This window comes from Vipera ursinii (assembly GCF_947247035.1).
Source record: "Vipera ursinii genome assembly, chromosome: 2".
In the NCBI taxonomy this organism is placed as follows: domain Eukaryota; kingdom Metazoa; phylum Chordata; class Lepidosauria; order Squamata; family Viperidae; genus Vipera; species Vipera ursinii.
The window spans coordinates 260,287,031-260,307,620 of NC_139513.1; the positions used below are offsets into that span (position 1 = coordinate 260,287,031).

At 38.3% G+C, this 20,590-nt stretch overlaps 2 protein-coding genes across 6 annotated transcripts in view; both read right to left on the bottom strand.

Annotated features, from left to right (window-relative positions):
- Positions 1 to 1,496: 1,496 nt before the first annotated feature.
- Positions 1,497 to 12,536, bottom strand: FAM151B (family with sequence similarity 151 member B). 4 transcript variants are annotated; one of them, XM_083351249.1, is made up of 7 exons: positions 12,122 to 12,536; positions 10,789 to 10,914; positions 9,288 to 9,438; positions 5,597 to 5,808; positions 4,727 to 4,862; positions 2,822 to 3,828; positions 1,497 to 1,762 (listed from the first exon to the last, which is right to left on the bottom strand). In XM_083351249.1, the coding sequence occupies exons 1-6, from the start codon at positions 12,177 to 12,179 to the stop codon at positions 3,672 to 3,674; spliced, it is 840 nt and encodes a 279-aa protein (XP_083207375.1). In that variant the 5' UTR covers positions 12,180 to 12,536; the 3' UTR covers positions 1,497 to 1,762; positions 2,822 to 3,671. The 4 variants fall into 4 exon arrangements, with proteins under 4 accessions (XP_083207375.1, XP_083207376.1, XP_083207377.1 ...); XM_083351251.1 differs by lacking the exon at positions 1,497 to 1,762 and adding an exon at positions 4,232 to 4,309 and having other exon boundaries at positions 3,741 to 3,828; XM_083351252.1 differs by lacking the exon at positions 1,497 to 1,762 and adding an exon at positions 4,232 to 4,265 and having other exon boundaries at positions 3,768 to 3,828.
- Positions 12,537 to 19,246: 6,710 nt separating this feature from the next.
- ZFYVE16 (zinc finger FYVE-type containing 16) overlaps positions 19,247 to 20,590 on the bottom strand; it is a 28,717-nt gene continuing 27,373 nt past the window's right edge. For both annotated transcript variants that reach the window (XM_083356539.1, XM_083356540.1), the window contains 2 exons: positions 20,303 to 20,464; positions 19,247 to 19,487 (listed from right to left, as the gene is read on the bottom strand). In XM_083356539.1, coding sequence (XP_083212665.1) covers positions 19,323 to 19,487; positions 20,303 to 20,464 — 327 coding nt within the window. In that variant the 3' untranslated portion in view covers positions 19,247 to 19,322. The remainder of the gene's footprint in view (positions 19,488 to 20,302; positions 20,465 to 20,590) is intronic.

Below are 20,590 nucleotides of genomic sequence, written 5' to 3' on the forward strand. Positions count from 1 at the left end.
CAAATAAAAGATATCAGTGTGCCTTCTCTACCAAAATTTGCTATAACGTTTCATTTTACTGTTAAATTTTAATTATAATTGATAACCGTTTTACTGCTAGCTTTAATTTTTCCTTTAGTTTATTAAGGTCAACTTTAAAAGCAGTTTCAGTTATATATCATTCCATCTACTTAAATGAAAAAAGTAAGAATGTACCGTACATGAAATAAAATTTCATTTATTTTCAATACCCTTTGGGGGAAATATGTATTTGTGTTAAAGACTTGGGTTTGCTTGGGTAAAAACCAGTGTGCCCTCAAAGGTGCTTCCAGAATAGGTTAAACATACTAGCCAACCAAAATTTATCCTAGCATATTATACCAGTGGTCCAGTATAACATGGAAATCCAGGACACTGAAATAATTTACTGAACCAAGACTTGGATAGATAGGAATGGATAGGCAATGTATATATATAATATTTGTAGAACCTTAGAGTCATTTGTGGAGAGATCATTTACAATTGTAGATTATATCTCTGTGTGGACCCTTTTCTCCTAGGAAATTAAATACAGAAAAATCAAAATGGGATATAAAAGTGAAATCTCTTTCAAGTCAAGCTTGACATTTGACATGCCTATTTTTTTGCCTTGGAAAAATACGGGGGTGATTTATGCTATTTTCTGGGATATTTTTTTTTACATCATTGAACAATTGAGCTCTGCTTCTATTGTTTGTTTTAAAGCCAGTTGCTCGTTATCGTAGTTCTACTTTGCATAGGTACGCTCTCCGGAAAAACTGGACAACAGAGGAGAAAGGTGTCTGTGATCATCTTCAAAAGACCTTAAATTGGAATAGAATAACAGACTGGCAGAGATGTCAAAACTGTACAGTCTCTATACAAACTAAAATGATTGAAATAAGACTTTCCAAGGCTCCTATGAAAATCTGCTATAGTATTGGTTTTTTCTAATAGTTGGAAATTCCACAGAAGGAATAGATTCCAATGACAAATCAGCTTAAAGGTTTGGGAACTATTTTGAGAGTGGGAAAAAATGCTTCAAAAGCTTTGATGCTAACACACCCCATGCCCACATTATAAATATCAATAGTGTAAGAATACACTAAAGAGTTTAAGCATTAACTATTGTAAAAATGTATTCTTCTCAACCCCGTGATTTGGGTTTTTTAACAGCAATAATTGCATTGTAAAATCCACAGTGATATAAAACTGAACAGCCTAGATTGAATTATTTTGAAGCTCATTCTTAAACTAATAAGAAGGCCCTTTTGCATCAGTTTGCTCCATATTAAAGATTGCAGCATCACAGGAATAGACTTAACTGTTCCTATTAAATGTATCTGTGGGGGACCCATGAAAGATACCTCACTAACTACCTAAGCAGGAGATGGACAGCAATCAGTCCTGTGGTTAAAAGCCCCAAGTCAAATAATGTGTCATGGTTCCGACAGATGAAACTCTTCAAAAGAACTTCGAGGCATTGTTTACCTTCAAGAATCTTTTATTCGAGAAACAAAGTATCGGCACTACATAGTTAAAGCCAAAAATTGAATTCCCTTCCCCTGAGCACAAAGTAACAAAGCACAATTCCCTCCTCCAATTAACAGTCATGAATCACATTCCCCAATTAGCTTGAATCCAAAAATTGTGAGTCAGTTGCCCAAACCAGGAATAATCAAATAATGCTTATTTTTTTATTAAAGTAAAGGTAAAGTTTCCCCCGCACATGCATGCTAGTCGTTTCCGACTCTAGGGGTCGGTGCTCATCTCTGTCAAAACCTCGTCTCCGCCGGGAATAACAGGCACTCAGGAAAAACCACGACGAAGTACGGATGACTGCAGAGAGCACCTTTAATATCAGGATCTCCACGCATTAATAAAGTCAGCATTGAGAGCCACACGCCCTCAACGCACCTTTTATTCCATACCTGTAACTAGGTAGCAGCCCCACCCCTAGGCCCCACCCCTCCCCCGTGCAGACCAGCATCCGCCTGGCCTGCGTAAATACTCCACCCCCCTACTCCTTCAACCCACGCCCAGCTCCCTCCACCGGCACCGTGCTTCCCAGCGTGAAGGTAAGTACACGCCCACCCCCCACCTAACATCCTGAGCATGCTCCCCGCCACCACTGCATCTCCCCGCGCCACACCCATGACCCCCTGGCAGCCCCCAAGGTCCGGGCGCAGCTGTTCAGCACCCCGCGTCACTGCCGGCGTGCCCGCAGTAACAGCCACCGGGTCCGTAAGACCATCGCCCATAGCCACAACCGCCAGGCCATCGTCAGCTCCAGAAAGTGTTGTGCTGCTTCCGCGGGCGTCCGTAGCTGTTCTGGGCCGTCGCTCAGCTGACCGAGCTGCGCGACCATCAGCGGGCATCCCTGGCCGCCTCTCAGCTGCTTGAACGACACGGGCCCCGGTAGCAGTTTCCGCCCGTCAGCTGATTTTGCCGGCGCGGACCGTCTCCCGGCTGGCTGCCCCCGCGTAGCCTCCCTGCAGCCGCTCATGACCGCCCTCAGCCGCCTCAGCTCGCAGCACGGCCGCAGGTCCGGCGCTCGCCCGCCGGACAGCTGGAGGGCGTGGGCGCGGCTGGGTTCTCGGTGTCGCACGGCTGCTCGCCCGCTGGACAGCTGATGAGTGTGGGCGTGGCTGGGCTCTCGGCGTTGCGTGGCCGCTCGCCTGCCGGTCAGCTGGGGTCTACGGGACGCCCGGAGTCTTTGACGGCCGCTGATCAGCTGTCGGGCGCGGCTGCGGCTGTTGCTGAGGGCTGCGGGCTGCGGCTGAATCCCTCTCCCGGTAAGTATGTCAAGCCCGAAGGGCTCGACAATCTCCATTTCAAAGCCGAAGAGCCAGTGCTTGTCTGAGGACATCTCCGTGGTCATGTGGCCAGCATGACTGGACGCCAAAGGTGCATGGAACACTGTTACCTTCCCACCGTAGTGGTCCCTATTTTTCTACTTGCATTTTTACTGCTAGGTTGGCAGAAGCTGGGACGAGTAACAGGTGCTCACTCTGTTACGCGGCACTTGGGATTCGACCCGCCAAACTGCCGACCTACTGATCGACAAGCTCAGCGTCCTAACCCACTGAGCCACCGTGTCCATTCTATTTTTTATTACAGTCCCCCAAATTCTTTCCTAATGGTCATGTTGGCTAGATTGAATTTGAAACACCTGTAGAACACTGTTATCTCTTCAGTTTAATATGAGGGCACATCTTAACTACAGATACAGGGATGATGTTTGCATAGGCAGAGAGAAGATAGAGCCCAAGGGAGAATTTCAAATACTGGAGCGCAAGTGACCTTAGTAGGTTTCTGTAAAGTTTTTGAAAATTCTTCTCAGTTTAAGAATCTGTAATGAGAATAACTAAACTTTGGAAATCAAAGAAGATTTTAAAAGGTTTGATTTTTAAAAATGCAAGTTTAATCTTGTTTTGCCTTTATTCATGCAAGGGGAAATAATTTCTCCCATAGCATCCCTCAATTTATTTCTCACCCCTCCAAAATTTCACACTATTCATAAGAGCAACTTTTGCGAAGACAGAAGATAAAAGAAGCTGTAGAAGGGAAGTTGACGAAAACATACACTTCAGTAAGTACAACTGTGTTCCATCAGTGATGGAAATTTACAATTTAATGTAATGCCTAAATACATTTTGACAGGGCTGTTTTATTTATCCTTTTAATATTCCTATGGCTTCTTTGAATTCAGAATTTTGTGGCTCCAAGATATCATAAAAAACACTACATTTATCAAAGCTGCGTCTGATGAAGAGTAAATCATCTACAGAATATTCATCATCCTTTCCAGTCCAAATGGTTAACGTGTACCTGGAAGAAGAATCACCAAAGTTGAATTATTTTACAAATATCTAAGTAGGTATTGCAATAAAAGTAAATGCCAAAACTTCAATCATGTTATTTTCACATAATGATGGTGTTTTACTGAATCCACATATTTCATGATAGTCACATCAAATTCATGAATCTGCTGAAATAAAAAAGGTGAGAAGCTTTATTAATATAATGGTTGGCTTCAGACAATAATTTCCACCTTCATAAATCATGGGTCAGTGTTTTGGGGTGGGGTTGGCTTAAGGCCATAAGGAATATGTGGTTCATTTTGGCACAGAAGTTGAGGTTTCTTTGTTTCTTTGTGTTTGTGTTTACTAGTGATAAGTCTATTTTAGTGCATAGTTGATGGTTGCATTTCCCCATGCAAAAATGAAGTAACCTTCGTATTAGTATTCAGCATCTATAGTCAGACTCTGAAAACCATAAAAGGAAATTTGATGATGGTTGGTTGCCCATCCTGATATAGGGTACAGAAAGAACAGTAAACGAAAATTGAATACTCCTGCGTTAGCTTTGTTGAAGCAAACGTTGACCAATGGATCATATGGTGGTGGCACAGTGATTAGAATGGAGTATTGCAGGCTAACTCACTGCTCACTCCAGGAGTTCGATTCTGAACAACTCGAGGTTGACTCAGCCTTCCATCCTTCCAAGATTGGTAAAATGAGGACCCAGATTGTTGGGGGCAATAGGCTGACTCTGTAAGCCGCTTAGAGAGGGCTATAAAGACTATGAAGTGGTATATAAGTCTAAGTGCTACTGCTACCTTACATCTGCTTTGTGTACATTAATTGGAAATATGTATTTGTCAATTTCCAATCATTTCTAAAATCTTTTATGTATTATTACAATATTCAGTTAGTGCAAATCATACCTGTCTGATTGCTGTAGTAACCACAGAAGTTCAGATATTGACCGACAAACCAAATCAGCTCTTACAGCAAATGTGATTGGCTGAGTAAGATCTCTACATATTGCTGCCATTTCTTGTACCATGGCTATACTGTAACCTAAAGAAGGAACAAATGCTATAGTATTCAGATACGGAAGGTGAATTTCTGATAGCTAAGCTGTTCACTTCTAATTGTTAATTACTCAGAAACCCCTTTTTCTGGAGATAACAAACACTGATGGGAAAGGAAAACTTTGATTCTTGCAAATCCTGTTCTCTGCATTTAAAAAAGATAATGTGTAATGTAATATAACTGAACATATCCAGAGGATTCATTGCTTTTGTCAAAATGATGAATGTGTATCACTGCCACTCCACAAATACTGTCTCTTTTGTATGTGCAAGTGACATGACAGTTTGTGTAATGTCAATATGACCCTGCTTATATCATTTTCAATTCCCTTGCCTCCCTGAGATGCTGCTAGGTATATTTTAAAATATACTGTAAGAGAAAGCTTTAGTTGTAATGTCTTCCTGTGGTATTTGAAAGCAATGTTAAAGATATGGGATCAAAGAATCATTTTAATATAAATATTAGCCATGTCAGATTTATATGCACTTCTTGAAAATTGTATGAGTAAAGGAGAGGAGGAATCATGATTGTAATAACAGTTTTGCCATCTTGGTTATCCTCCATGTGTTGAACTTTAGTCCTCTGTGTGCAGTAACCTCAGTGTAAAAAATTCACCCGAAGTAGCTACCTAAAGATGTCTTGCCCTGATTGCGGAACAAGGTGAATTGCACTGTATTATCTATAGATGAATTTAAAGCATTAGCACTGATCTGCATTACCTGTATTGCATTTTGAATTAATTCTCCCAGTAGTCCATCCCAAAGATAAAGTTACATCTGGAAAAGATGAAATCACTGTGTCCAGGAATCCCTTTGCATCTACGACAGGGTGATTTCCTTTTGGTCCTAGAAGTATGTCTGCATTTATCCAAATAGGTTGCCTAAGTTGCAGATCTCCAAGAAGCTTCATTGAGGGATTCACAGCTTCCAGGCTATAAAGAAGACAATACATTTTAAAGTATTTGGTGAAAAGATGCAGTATATTTTTCACTGATTATTAAAATATTGGAAATACAAATTTGGCAGGAAAAAATGTTTGAAAAGGATTAATAGTAAAATTGGGTAGTTTAAGCGTGCAAATGGCTAAAAAAAATCATTCTACTCCTTAGAAAAATCAGGACAATTCTCCCATTTTTTTGTAATTTGTAATTTTTCTTCTTTTGGTAACAAACTACCCCAAAATTCTATATGAAGCCACTGGGCGAGATCATTCGTGGTTTCAGGGTGGGGTATCATCAGTATGCTGATGATACCCAGCTTTTTCTTTCCACCCCGAACCAACCCAGTGATGCCCTCGCTGTGATGTTCCGTTGCCTGGATGCAGTCCGGGTCTGGATGGGGAGAAACAGGCTTCATCTCAATCCTGCCAAGACTGAGTGGCTGTGTGTACCGGCATCTCGGGTTAACCAGTCTATTCCACCTTTAATGATGGGGGGTGAGGTGTTACCTCCCGTTGATAGGGCTCGCAACTTGGGCGTCCTCCTGGATTCGCGGCTCAGTTTTGAAGATCATATAGGAGCTGTGACCAGGGGGACCTTTGCCCAGGTTCGGCTGGTGCGCCAGTTGCGGCTCTATCTGGACCGAGATGCCCTATGCACAGTCACTCACGCGCTCGTGACCTCCCGGTTGGACTACTGCAATGCTCTCTACATGGGGCTGCCCTTGGGGACCACTCCGAGGCTTCAGCTGGTGCAGAATGCAGCCGCGCGAGTTGTGATGGGGGTTTCCCGATACTCCCATGTAACACCTCTGCTCCGTGAGCTGCATTGGCTTCCGGTTGCCCTCCGGGTGAGATTCAACATGCTGGTGATGACCTATAAAGCCCTAAATGGCTTGGGTCCGGGATATTTGAGGGAACAGCTGCTGCCAGCATCAAGCTCACTTCGTCCTGTGCACTCCCACAGGGAGGGCCTCCTCAGGGTACCGCTGGCAAAGGATTGCCGGCGGGTAACACCCAGGGGTAGGGCCTTCTCTGTGGGTGCGCCTGCCCTTTGGAACCAGCTGCCCGTAGAGCTCAGGACTGCCCCTGACCTTCGTTCATTCCGCTGGGACCTGAAGACCTGGCTCTTTGAGCTTCCGGCCAGGACTGAGAATTTTAATTTGTAATTTTATTTAATTGGGTTTTAATTGGACTTTAATAGGGGTTTTATTTTATTCAAGAACTAAATTTAATTATTTTAATTGTTCTTAACTTTTGTAATGTGTATTGTTATTTTAAATTCCTTGTGAACCGCCCTGAGTCCTACGGGAGAAGGGCGGCATATAAGTCCAATAAACATAAACATAAACATAAACAAAATTATAAATTTTCATATGTGGCAATAAATTTTGACTCCAAAATTTCAACATCTATATACAGGAACTTGCTTACACCAGAAATTTAACAAAATGGCACAGCTAGGTGTGTTTTTTTATTGCAAACAGCAGAAAAATATCTAATGAGCTTGGACAGTATGCAAAGATAGCAAGACAGAGAGATGTACACACACAATGCCAGAATGTTAAGTTTGATGCTATCAAGGAGGGAACAGGGATTTCTTTTTATTCATGCATGCTTACTCTAGGATTTAAATTCTAAGATGTTTTTCTTGGTTTTTGGCTTCCATCTTCACTAATTTAAAAAAAAACCAGAAAAGGTCACAGTAGGTTTTTTTTAAAACAAAACAAAACAAAGTAGAACAGAGTTTCAGGGCTGTAGCACCCTCTACTGATCAGGAAAAAAAGATTGTTTGAAATAACAGGAATTTTGCTATTACTTTATATTTCATTTTCTTTACTAAGTTTTCAAAATTAACAAAATAATGAAATAGCAAATAAAGATAACAAGAATAAAATAAAAACTTGTGCAGTGAGGCCTTTAGTTTGTCACATGGAGCTCTGTTGTCCTTGAGGTGGCAAATTGATTTGTGCTTTAAATTGTAAGCCGCCCTGAGTCTTCGGAGAAGGGATATAAATGGGATTAAAAAAAATAGAAATTATACACCCAAGTCACACACATTCAAAGGATTTTCAAATCTATGAAGCGTAGTGAAACTTCATATACATAATTAAGTTAAACATGATTACATGTATAGAAGCATCTTTTATTTGTAGTGTAATTTATTCCAATTACTGGCGACTTATTTTGAATTATTTCAAAATACAATAATAGACAAATACAGTTGTGATATTTACTTACCTAAAGAGATAAGCAGAATGACCACAGGTGAGCAAAAAAGCAGTGGCATCTCACTTCCTGCTAGCTTCCCCATTGATTTTGCTTGTGGGAATTTGGCAGGGAGCATTGAAAATCATAATCACGTGACTAGGAATGCCCATGGCAGCGCTGCCATGGCCACAAGTTTGCGAATACACCTTGCACAAAAGAACATTATAATAAAAATAATCCACATTTACAACTTGTGAATGGAAAGACAGACAAGAATTGGATCAAGTGAAGCAACTATTACATGAATATTGTAAATACGTGCACAGAACCATTAAATGAATTATTTGTTGTATTGTAAAAATATATTAAATACTTGCCATGAGGCTAATTCTTCCCAGTCAAAATTTTAGCATTAGTCAGCTACCTTATTTTAGCTTTTTATTACTAGGGTTTCTTTCAGCACTTTAATGATAGGTCCCGCAGGGAAATACTAAAAATGAAATTCTTGGCATACATAAATAGATGTCATTACACTTCATAATGTATGTGTTCGTAATTGTTTGACCAATAATTGCTTATTCAATAATATAGTGATTAATTAAAGTCTGAAATGTATATGTGTATGTGTGTGTGTATATGTGTATGTATGTATACACACACATATATACATGTATGTATGTGTATATGTATATGTGTATGTATGTATATGTATATATAAAGGTAAAGGTTCCCCCGCACATGGGTGCTAGTCGTTTCCGACTCTAGGGGCCGGTGCTCATCTCCGTTTCAAAGCCGAAGACCCAGCACTTGTCCGAGGACGTCTCCGTGGTCATGTGGCTGGCATGACTAGACGCCAAAGGCACACGGAACGCTGTTACCTTCCCACCGTAGTGGTCCCTATTTTTCTACTTGCATTTTTTACGTGCTTTCGAACTGCTAGGTTGGCAGAAGCTGGGACGAGTGCCAGGCGCTCAACTCTGTTACGCGGCGCTCGGGATTCGACCCGCCAAACTGCCGACCTTCTGATCGACAAGCTCAGTGTCCTAACCCACTGAGCCACCGCGTCCCTTATATGTAATATATATATATATATATATATATATATATATATATATATATATATATATATGTATGTATATATGTATGTGTGTATATATGTGTGTGTGTATGTACATATGTATGTGTGTATATATGTGTGTATGTATATATGTATGTGTGTATATATGTGTGTGTGTGTGTGTGTGTGTATACTTTCCAAATTACCTTTTAAAATCAAGCTTCATCCCTTTATTGGTGCTTTTAATTTCATTTAACCATTCTTTGAGTGTGTTATCACTATTTGTTTCAGGTGGATGAGCCATGACTGGGTGATTACCATAAAGCAGGACGTCTGCTTCTATCATGTGAGCAGCACCTATTAATTTCCAAAACGAGGGCAGAAAAATAAAAAAGTAATAGTTATATCTAAAAAACCATTTGTAGCAAAGCGTTTATTTCCCCCCCCCCCACTTATATATTCCTTGAGAACTAATAAAAAGAGCTATGTAGAGCTTACAACCTATTAAGGAGTGATGGAGGTAAATCACTAAAGATTCATCAGAACATCTGCATCTCTCAAATTTATTTTCCCTTTAACTAAAGAATGTAAGAATAATTCCTCTCTCCCATTAATATGTATGCACAGTACTTATGTTGTCTGTTCGGAAGGCAATAGAACAACTTAAAATATGAACTGTAAGCATCTTCTATTGCTTTAAAATGCAAAATAATAAATGTATTGGAAATTGTTCAGAGGGCATTCAATTGGAAAAAAAACACTGTTTTTTCTGCTTTGGATATCAAATCATTTAATTTCTCATTTCTGTTTTTAGGATAAGCAGTTTAGCTGCTTATGTCAGGCCCAAGTCCAAAACCAACACACTGAAATCCAATGTAGTCCAATTCTTTATTTGCTTATCCTGAACCTCTTCCTCCCTCCCATATCCAGTTTAGAACTCTGCAGTCTCTTATTTTGGGCTTATTTGTACTCTTTGGCAGTGAGTTCACAAAGGAATGCCTTGCTTTTTCAGCCAGTCTGCAATTCCCTTTTTCTTCCTTGAAAGATTGCTGTGATAAGGGAGCTTGTCTGATGCACAATTGCTTTGGACAATTTTGGATTAAGTCTGCCCCTCAGTTTGAAATATGAAATATGTAATAGTGTGTGGGTTTGCAGAACATACTAATCAAGAAATTGATGAAACTAATATGTTATCCAGTTCCAAATTGGGATTAATTTATGATTCAATGGATTGTGTAATTAGAGAAAATTAGATCAAGTAAACCATGTTTCTTAAGACCTTGGCTAAAACTATTATGTGAATGTGATTGTAATCTGATTTTTTTGTCTGGAAAAAGGCTTATAATGGGGTATGTAACTATATAACACATGTGAATGAATGAACACATTAAACAAAATGGAATAAATGCACTGCACATTGTACAATTATATTTTTCAGATTTTGTCTCCAAGCATAAATATTTTTTTCCTGATAATACTGCCAGTAAATTCACTATCTTTATAACAGATTACTTTTTTTTAAAAAAAATAGCTTATTCCCCCTGAAAAAACCTCTGCCACTTCCATCAAACTAAATTCAATGCTGTGATTTAACTCTTCTTTGCTTTTTAGAATTACTGAAATAAAATACTGCTAGATTATATTGTGAAGTACACAATAACAAAAAATAATTTTTCTCACATTCAAGTATTATTTTCAAATACTTACTCTGTATTGCCTCTTTCATGTGTTGCTTACTGTTTGCTCTGTGATACCAAATAATTTCAGCTCCATCTCTTGATTTAATTTGCTTGATATTCAGAAAATAATCTAATATATTTTGACTCCAAAATCCTATGTGAAAAACATTGGTAGTAATAATTTCATATAAGGGACCTGTTTGTTTCATTTCTGTTCTATTCTCTATTAATTTATTATCTACTCCCTCAGAGGGCAGGATCAAAATCAATGGATTAAAATGACTTCCAGATTGTATGAACTGTCCGCCAGTGGAACAGGCGGTCACATGATACGATGAATTTTCTTTCATTAGAGGTCTTCAAATAGAGGTTATCTGTAAGAGATGCTCTAACACAGAGGTCCCCAACCTTTGGGGCACCACGGACCAGTGCAATGGAGAAAGGTTTTCCGTGGACCAGAGGGGGTATGGTTTTGAATACTGCCTCTATCCTGAGAATGTAGCTTTGCTTGTTTGTGCTTGCTGGCATGCTGTGAACCAGTGCCGGTCCACAGAGGGTTGAGGACCCCTGCTGTAGCAACTCAAATTCAGCACTTTAAGATGGGCGGACTTAGCTACCAGAATTCCCTAGCCAGAATGCTGGAAGTTGAAGTCTCTCCATTTTAAAATTGCTGAGTTTGAGAAACAGGTGTGCAAACAGATCGTCCACATGCTCTATGTGACTTGTCAGTATAGGATCCATGAGATCTGCAGTACAAAGTTAATTTCAGGGACTATGAATGATAGTTTAAACTCTGCTTTAGCTCTGAAAACACAAAGATAGCTAGAGTCCAATCAGTTTCGACCTGAGTAATGTAAACTGGGAGGGAGAGGGGAAGGAGTCATAGTGTATTCTCCCTCTGGGGTTGGGCAATAGGTGGTGATAATTTTGCCCACACCGGGAGAGGGGGAGGAGAAACGGCGCCTGCTTCCCTTGCAGGGTATGGGCACAGTCAAGATGAGTTCAGTGTGGTCCCCAGTTGTCCCTAATTCCTTATTAATGTTGACATGGAAGTCAGCCTAGAAAGAGGTTTTCAAGGGATGAAAGCATCTTGCGCTTCTTTCAAATCTCTGCAATCTCTGATTGCATTATTTATAGTGTATAATAAGGTGTTCTGCAACTTGGGGTATTTGTCTTTAACAGTCCAATATAACCGAGCAAATAAATGATCCCCGTCCAGCGATCAAGTCATAAGCAACTTTCGTAAGAGATCGCGCCATTTAGCTAACCAGAGCCGCTCCGGGATAGCTCTACACATAGCTACACCCTCTCGGGGGCTCCAACTCAAAGCTAACGAGGAAGGAGGGAAAGAGAGCGGGTACCTTCCACTTCGCCGCGCGCGGATCCTCCGGCGTCGGGTCCTCCTCCGTCGTCTTGCATGTCCGACCTCGGGTCTTACTCAGACCCTTCCACCGCCCGCAGAGTTCGCCCTTGACTTTTTGAGGCGTGCAACCGGTTCTCTCCGTAGCATTGCCGGGACCTTCCGGCAAGCGCTCCGCATCAAGGCTCGCCGAGTCCGACTTCCGAGTGCGCAGGCTTTGCCCGTCTCCCGCCTCTCCGCCTTTGCTTCCCGCGGAGCGATGGCGAGACTTATTCGCGGATTTGCCTCGCTGCTCTTTTCTAATTTGACCACCTTTGAAATCTGTGGTTAGGGATTTATTATTAGCGAAATAGCTAAATCAAAAGGATTTAGAAATTATGGATTCATGCTGATGCCAGCTCTATCTCTATGATGCATCCGGGTTTAAATCCCGGCTCAGCCATGAAGCTCAAGGGATACGCGCATGACACCCGCTGCCTTTTACAGATTGACTTTATCATAGTTTATTCCAGTGTTATGAAAATGTAGGCACTGAACCCTGAAATAATTTCTCTGCCAAAAATCCAAATTCTGCCAATTTTTTGTAAATGTACTTGATAGTTTATGAGGATTAGTAAATGATGATCCGGTAATTAAAACTATAAGCTGCATCTTTGGAAAAACTTCCCCCTGGCTATTTATAGGAGGGATTTTTGCACACACGTTTTCCAGTTTGCTTATTTAATAGTATTTCAGAATGAAAAGTGCCAGAAAGTGCACAAAGCTATCATAGTTGCAAAAGAATCATGGGTACCCAGGATCCTGTTGCTAGTATCTGATGGATACTGCAGATGGCAAGGGAGTTTGAAAAAAAATGTCTATTGATTTTCTAAAAGCTTTTAACTGTGAGGATGTGTGGACAGTCCATGAAAACATGCGTGTATAAGGCTACCTGCTTAGTGAATAATACATACTGTATGATGATCAGAATGTAACATGTGATATCTAAATGGTTCAAAATTGGGAAAGGAATGTGCCACGATTGGATGTTCTTTTCATTGTTAACTTATATGCATAATATATCATCATACACACCAGATTTGGAAAAAAAACAATTGTAATTAAAATCTGTGGGAAAAACATAAACCACAGAAATGCTGATGATGCCTCTTGAATGGCTGGAAGCAAGGAAAGCTAAAGGAATCCATTGTTGACAATGAAAGAAAAACGAAAGAAAAAAAAGAATACAAAAGCTAGTGTCTCCTCAATATTAAAAATACTCAAGATAGTTAACAGACTTGTGGACTTCGACGCCCAGAATTCCTCAGCCAAGTCATAAAAGGGCCAAGTTTGAAGACCCCTGCTGTGGACATAAAAGAGACATCTGGTACTTGGGACAAACTATAGCAAACCCAAGTAAAGGATTAAAGAGCAGAGACATCACATTGACAACAAAGGTACATATTATCAGCCATGGCTTTTCCCAGTTGCAGTATAGACAAATAACTTTGAATTGTGATGCTGTAGAAAACAGAACACTGGATTCCCAAGAAAAACAATACTAGATGAAGTAAAATGAAACTGCTGTAAGAAAGCATTAATAATAAAGCAAAAAATAAAAATAAAAGACAATCAGAAAAGAGGGCAAAAAAATACAAGATGGCTAGATGTTATCATTGATAAAAACTTACAAGAACTCAAAACAGTTATTAACTGAACTAGAAAAATGTTTTATCAGGTCAATCAGCAATAACTGAACAATACTGTAATACTGCTTTATATAATATATATATAATTTTTCATGATTTGTCTTTTGATATAAACATTCAGAAATGTGGACTTGAAATTAAAAGCCCCTGTAAATGTTTATGCATAAAGTAAGGATGTTTTGTGGAATTTAAAGATGGATAGAATTATAACTTGAAAAGTAAATATGTATGAAAAGTAGCAGTCCTCTCTCCTTAGTAGTATCTCTAACATACTGCCTGATAGTGCCATTTCAAAATGCTCAGCATGATTTGCAAATGAAGTCAATGAATAAGCATGGTAAGCAGCAGAATGCTGACTTCCTGACAGCATGTTTTACTGATATGCAAATCATTACACAAAGTTTATTTGTGATTTCTTATTTAATCATTTTGTTTTGTGGTCTGAGTTATTAGTTATGCAAGGCAAAATCTTAGAAGAAAATGAACTTAAAAAGTGGCAAACACTAGTTCACTGCTTACTTGCCCAATTAACTCTATCTTTTCAGACCACAAAATAAATAGTAATATAGTGGCAGGGTCATGTGTTATGCTAGTTTTACTTCGAAGATTTGTATGTCTTATATCACAGCTGTCAAACTTGCGATATCACGTGATGTGCCGTGACGTACTGCGACTTTTTTCCCATTGCCGGCAATGGGGTGGGTGCAGTTTTGGTGTAACGCATCCAGCCCGCGGACCAGCAGTTTAACACCCGTTTATATCAAGTACTAAGGAGCAAAAAATCCTATACACCAGACTGCAAAATCAAAACAAACAGAAATAACAGAAATGTCAGAATTACTCTAAACTTTAAGTATACATTTTAATTTATTAAATATAGATTCAGAATTATTGGCAAGGCTTGAAAGGCCCCAGAAACATTTTAAATTGTTTTGAATTTTAAACATGCTTTTATCTTTATCAAACCATTGGCACTGTAAGATAGAGGACAAGAATATTTCTTTTGTCTAAAGGTAAAGGTTCCCCCGCACATGCGTGCTAGTCGTTTCTGACTTTTGTCTACAGTAAGCCTAACCCCAAACTAGAATTAACCATGACGCATGGTATTAAATCTGCTTCTAAAGCATATTGCTTTTTTTAAAAAAAAAAGTTCAGCATAAAATTTATAAATTCTTGAGCTGATGAAATATTTAAAACCATACATTTTGGCTAGCAGGAAAAGAAAGGAAGATACATTAGGGTATTTATTTCACATTCTTATAATTTGGAACTGTAACCTGAGCTACCTCCTTGCTTTATTGCACTAGGCCAGACGTGTCAAACTTGCAACGTCATGGTGTATCGTGACTTTTTTCCATTGCCAGCAATGGGGTGGGCGAAGTTTTGGCATGACGCATCTGGCCTGTGGGCCGGCAGTTTGACACCCCTGCACTAGGCAATAAAGAATCTTAGCTGCTTGGTAAGAACGTTACCTGAAATCTTTAAAAATAGGGAAATACATAATGCTCTACTCATGAATAGGATGATTTGAAGCAATAGTTTGGATGTGCAATTAATTAATTAAAGCTATACTTAATTAAAAATGAGAGACAGACATTTGCGTCTTTATTAGAAATCAGCAGCAATCCTGGCAAATGATGATTAAAGTATTAATGCTGGAAAAGAAAATGCTGGGGAACTGAAGTCCAGAGTGAGTAGATAATTCAGTGACCAGAAGAAACACATCCAATTATTATGCAGATGTAGATTTTATGCCAGTCAAAATATGGTCAGTTTTTAAATACAGTCATTATGAAAAGTATTATGAAAAATGTTTGAAGTAAGTACTAAACAGAGTAGGAAATAGCCTACTGCAGACCTGACTACCAGACAAGATGAAAGCAAAGAGAGTGAGAGAAAATGGAGAAGTATGTGGATAGGCAGAGAATGGCTGAAATGTTTATAGGTGATCTGGAACATGGGCCAAAAATACCACTGGGTCAGTGGAGTATGTGACTGTGCCAACTATGTTTGGTAATTTCAGCTAAACCTAAAACAGATTTTGAGGTATAAACCCTTTTGCTTACATAACACATTATGAAAGATTGTAAGGTAATCATAATGATTGAATTCATACACAGTGCTGATTTAACTTCATTTACTGAATAAACCATGGTTCACATAACAAAACCAAATAAACTACATAAAGACAGAGCTTTCTCCACTAAGTTACAACACCATCCATCCATTAATGCTTAGCAGAAAATTATGCTGTTGTGACGTTATTCCCAATCCTGGCTCTAGTCATTTTGAGTGACAATGCCTAACAGATTTGTACATACCTTGAGGTCATCTTATGAACTGCAGATGAATTGCAGGCAATAAGTAGAAGACTTGCCATAAAAAAAAAGATGTCAGGGCCTTGTCAGAGGCAAGAGAGCGCTTTTATCCAGGACCATTTAACTTGTATTTTCCATCCAACTGCCTCAAAAGCATATTCCAACATAGTGAACGAAGCACTTTTATGTAAAATAAAATACCTAGATTCTTTTAGGTATGTAAAATTAGATGTTAAGTTCTTGCAGTCTCACATTTTATTATTTATGTTTTCAACACAGTCATAAGTCTGCTTTTTTACAGCAGGTTATTCAGCAAGTTTTCAGTAATATGAAATAAGGTACCACTCCCAATTTTAATGAATAGAAAAAGCCATTAAATTAACTGAAACATTAAAAAAAGAAACATTATCTAATTTAAACCAAATTATTGGATCAGACTTAGACTTCAGTATGGCATTTGACAAAGTAGACCACAGCCTAATTCTTGGTAACTTAGAACAATGAGAGACAGACGATATTCCCGCTTGATGGATTCACAACTGGTTGACCAACCACACTGTAGTCCTCACTGGAACATCTACCTTGAGGGAAGAATGTGGTGGGGTACCTGAAGGTTTTGTCTTAGGCTCAGTACTCATCAACATTTTCTTAAATGATCCGGACGAGGGGACAGAAGGGGAATTCATTAAATTTGCAGACAACACCAAGCTGAGGGGAATAGTCAACTCAAGATTCAGAAGGATCTTGGCAGACTTGAGCATTGGGCCCAATCCAACAAGGTGCAGTTCAGTAGTGAGAAAAGTAAGATCCTGAACTTAGGTTCAGATGCATAGATACAGACTAGGCAGTGTGAGAGGGATCTAGGAGTCCCAGTGGACCATCAACTGGGTGTAAGCAAGCAGTGTGCTGCAGCTGCCAAAAAACTAATGAAGTCAAAAACTGCTTCAACTGAAGGATAGTATCAAGATCATGTGAAGTGATTGTACCACTTTATACTGCACTAGTGAGACTACACTTACAATACTGCATCTAGTTCTGGCCACCATAATACAAAAAAGATGCTAAGAACATAGAAAGAGTAGAGAAGAGCAACAAAGATAAGGATCTGGAAGCTAAACTATGATGAATGACTGAGAGAACTAATATGTCTAGTCTAATAAAGAGGACTATGGATGAGAAGATAGCTGTCTTCCAGAACTTGAGGGGCTGTTACAGAGATTCACCAAAGCACCTGAGGGCAGAACAAGAAATAATGGGTGAAAGATTATTAAAGAGAGAGCCAACTTAGAACTAAGGAGAAATTTCCTGACAATGACAGCAATTATTCAGAAGTTGTGGGTGCTCCATCATTGGAGGTTTTCAAGAAGATACTGGGCAACTATTTATTTGCAATCATGTAAGATCTCCTACTGGAGCAGGGGATTGGGCTAGACCTCCAGGGCACCTTCCAACCCTATTAGTCTATGTTGTTCTAATCAGTACTATCAAAAGAGCTGCCAACATTTTCATGGAATATCTTTTTAGAAACTTTTAAAAACAGATAAGGAACTGATGAGATTTAACGGAACTGAATCATTAAAAGAAAAGTATCTAAACGATCTAAATAGCAAAATTAAAATGTTGTTTCTGATTTGTTAAAACATGAGCTTAATTTACAAAGTTTTTGACAATCTTTATGTTTATATAGTAATACTTATATTCTAAAATAAAAGCCTAATGTTAATTATTTATAAAAGGATCATCTTCCAGGAGAACAAAAAATTGTTATAACAGAGTAATGCTTGGTGCTATACAAAATTGTGTCTTAAGAAGTCATATTTGCACATTATGGATCAATACTTCAAACATTTAACATTGTCTGCTGCAGCTTTCTTCATTTGTTCAAGAGTAACAGAATAGAGAATCAGATGCGTATTATGCAACATTTAGTCTATAACAAATTTACAATTCTTTATACAAAGGAGTACAGTGTTTTCATTACAATGGCCCATGGGACTAGTTTATTGGAGTCTTCTACACTTCTGTGCCTTTATTCTATAGTTGTCAAATATCTGAGCAATAAATTTTCTTTGTAACTGCAATTCATATACCCATCTAATGTCAAGGCATTTAATTGTAATTAGAATATGGTATGTTTGCTGTTATAGCATTATAAGCATAAATAATTCAAAGACACACTGACATACAATTTCCTATAGTACATAACAAACAGCAACATTATGCAGGCATTAACTTGATTTAGGTTACGTAAGCAGTAATCTCAATCCTTTTTCTGGTACATAAATACTTACTTATTGAAAATAACCCATTACAAAAATAAGACTTATATAAAGAGCCTCAACTGGTTTATGGCAAATTACTCATGAATATTCAAACTAATACACTGTTCTCCCTGAAAATAAACAGGGATACCAAGAGGTCTCAAAAAGTAGAGAAAGGAGCACAGACAGGCTTCGTGCCTGATTTACTGCTACAGGATGACTACTTTAAGGGTCATCTGACTTCTTATTCCTTCTTGGAAAATCCAAGAAACAACTGTATATCTGAGCACAGAAGAAAACAACATTATTAAGTATTTAATATAAAAAGTATTAATTTTATGTTCATTAAAGCCATTATAAATATATAAGAAAGCCAGCCATTAAAATGGGAACTCTCAAGTTCCAGCAATAATATATACTTTAAAATGTATCAATTTTAAAAATTTATAACTTTATAAAATGATCACATCTGGCAAAAACATACTGGTTTTGTCATAAAGATAATTATACTTGTAGAAACATTTTCAAGACAATTATGCCAAATTCTAATAATTAACAGTTTTTAAATTTGAACTTAACTATGCAGCAAGAAACTTCTACTCCATTTAAATATGATTCTTTTCAAAAAAAATTGCAAAGAATATTAAAGTTGTCTGTAAAACAGAGATAATTCCTTAATCACACATGCTAACTCTATTCCTTCCTTAACAGTACTAAATGTAACATTTCAGAGCATAAAGAAAGCATACAGTGTAATTAATTTTCTGTTTAAGTAAAGATGGAAAAACAGCTTTTAATTAAATAAAGCTCTCTTAGAAGACTTCTAAATCACTGGCTTAAAAACACTTGACTATTTCATTCATAATGTAATGTTAACTGGTTTGGTATTGGTCAATACAGCAATTCAGTTCATTACATTATAACATACTTGCCAGTTATATTAAAAGAGACTCGTTAATGAAAAATACTAATTCAATTTCCAGTGGTAAGCTTGTAGTATTGGATATCCAGCCATGAATGACTGGAATCAAAGCACTATCCAAATCATTTAAGTAATGCTGAGGAAGAACCTGGCCTCCAGATCCCGCCTGATATTCTACCTAGAAGAAAAAACAAAAAATTACCATATTAGATTCCTGAACAATTTACACAATAGATTACTAGTGATATTCAAGCCTTATCACATGACAGAATTAAATTTTAGCATATTTAAAAGCAGTAAGAAATTGATCACTTTTAAACCATAGCATACCATTCCATTTGCTGGCAATGTTGCCCACTAAAGAGATGCAGATGTGAAAAAATTATCTACAAAATGGATTCCATTACAAAGAGTTTGCACTTGGAGAAGTGACAAGCTGACACATTTTTAAGTACTGCCTAATCACCCCATTTTTCTTCTACTGGACAAGGGGGACAGAGCTGTATTTCCTCTGTTGGATAGGTTTATTTGTCATGGCTACAGATGTTAGTTAGGAGGAAGAAGGATGCAGGTTTTCAGTGCCTGTAGTTCTGGCGTGTCTAACCTGTGGCCCATTGGCCACATGTAACCATGCACAGCTAGTAATGGGGCCCTACAAGATCAAAAACTCTTAACATTATTATGTGATTTTATATTATAAAACTATATTATAAATTTTATATGTGGCCCAGGACAATTCCTCTTCAAAAATGAAGCCCAGGCAAGCCAAAAGATTGAGACCCATGCTACAGTTTTTCATTTAGTATGCTAACACCAGAGCCAGTTTCATCTAGTTTTAAGTTGAGTAAGTGTTTAAGGCACCAGGAGAGAAACAAGAGACTGAGTTCTAATCCCGTTTTAGGCATGAAAGCCAGCTGGATGACTTTGAGCCAGTGGAATAACCCTAAATGACTAAATTATATTTATAGATACTGCAATATTTTAAAAGCTTACCATATCGGCATCCATGGAGACTCTGAGGCCTATCTTATTCATTCCATTATTTTTCAGTGTTTTGAGATGCTTTCCAAGTGCAATATAAGAAGCCAATGCAATTTCTTTAGCAAGCTGATGAACACTATTGTGTAGCTCACTAACGTTTGACAGATAGAATACCTAAAGTATTAATTTAAAAGTTAAAACATTAATAGCGGTAGATTTCCCTTCAAAACTAAATAAGATGATACAGCTTCTCTTGAGCAGTGCATAATATGAGCGTGACTAGTGACTAGAAATAGAGAT

What these genes read in the sequence shown, in the direction of transcription:
- FAM151B (XM_083351249.1), bottom strand. Translation starts at nt 12,179, where the DNA reads ATGCAAGACGACGGAGGAGGACCCGACGCCGGAGGATCCGCGCGCGGC. An exon ending in CATGAAAGAGGCAATACAGA is followed by an intron (nt 9,439 to 10,788) that starts GTAAGTATTTGA and finishes GGAAATTAATAG; the next exon opens with GTGCTGCTCACATGATAGAA. An exon ending in ATGAAGCTTGATTTTAAAAG is followed by an intron (nt 5,809 to 9,287) that starts GTAATTTGGAAA and finishes TCTTCTTTATAG; the next exon opens with CCTGGAAGCTGTGAATCCCT.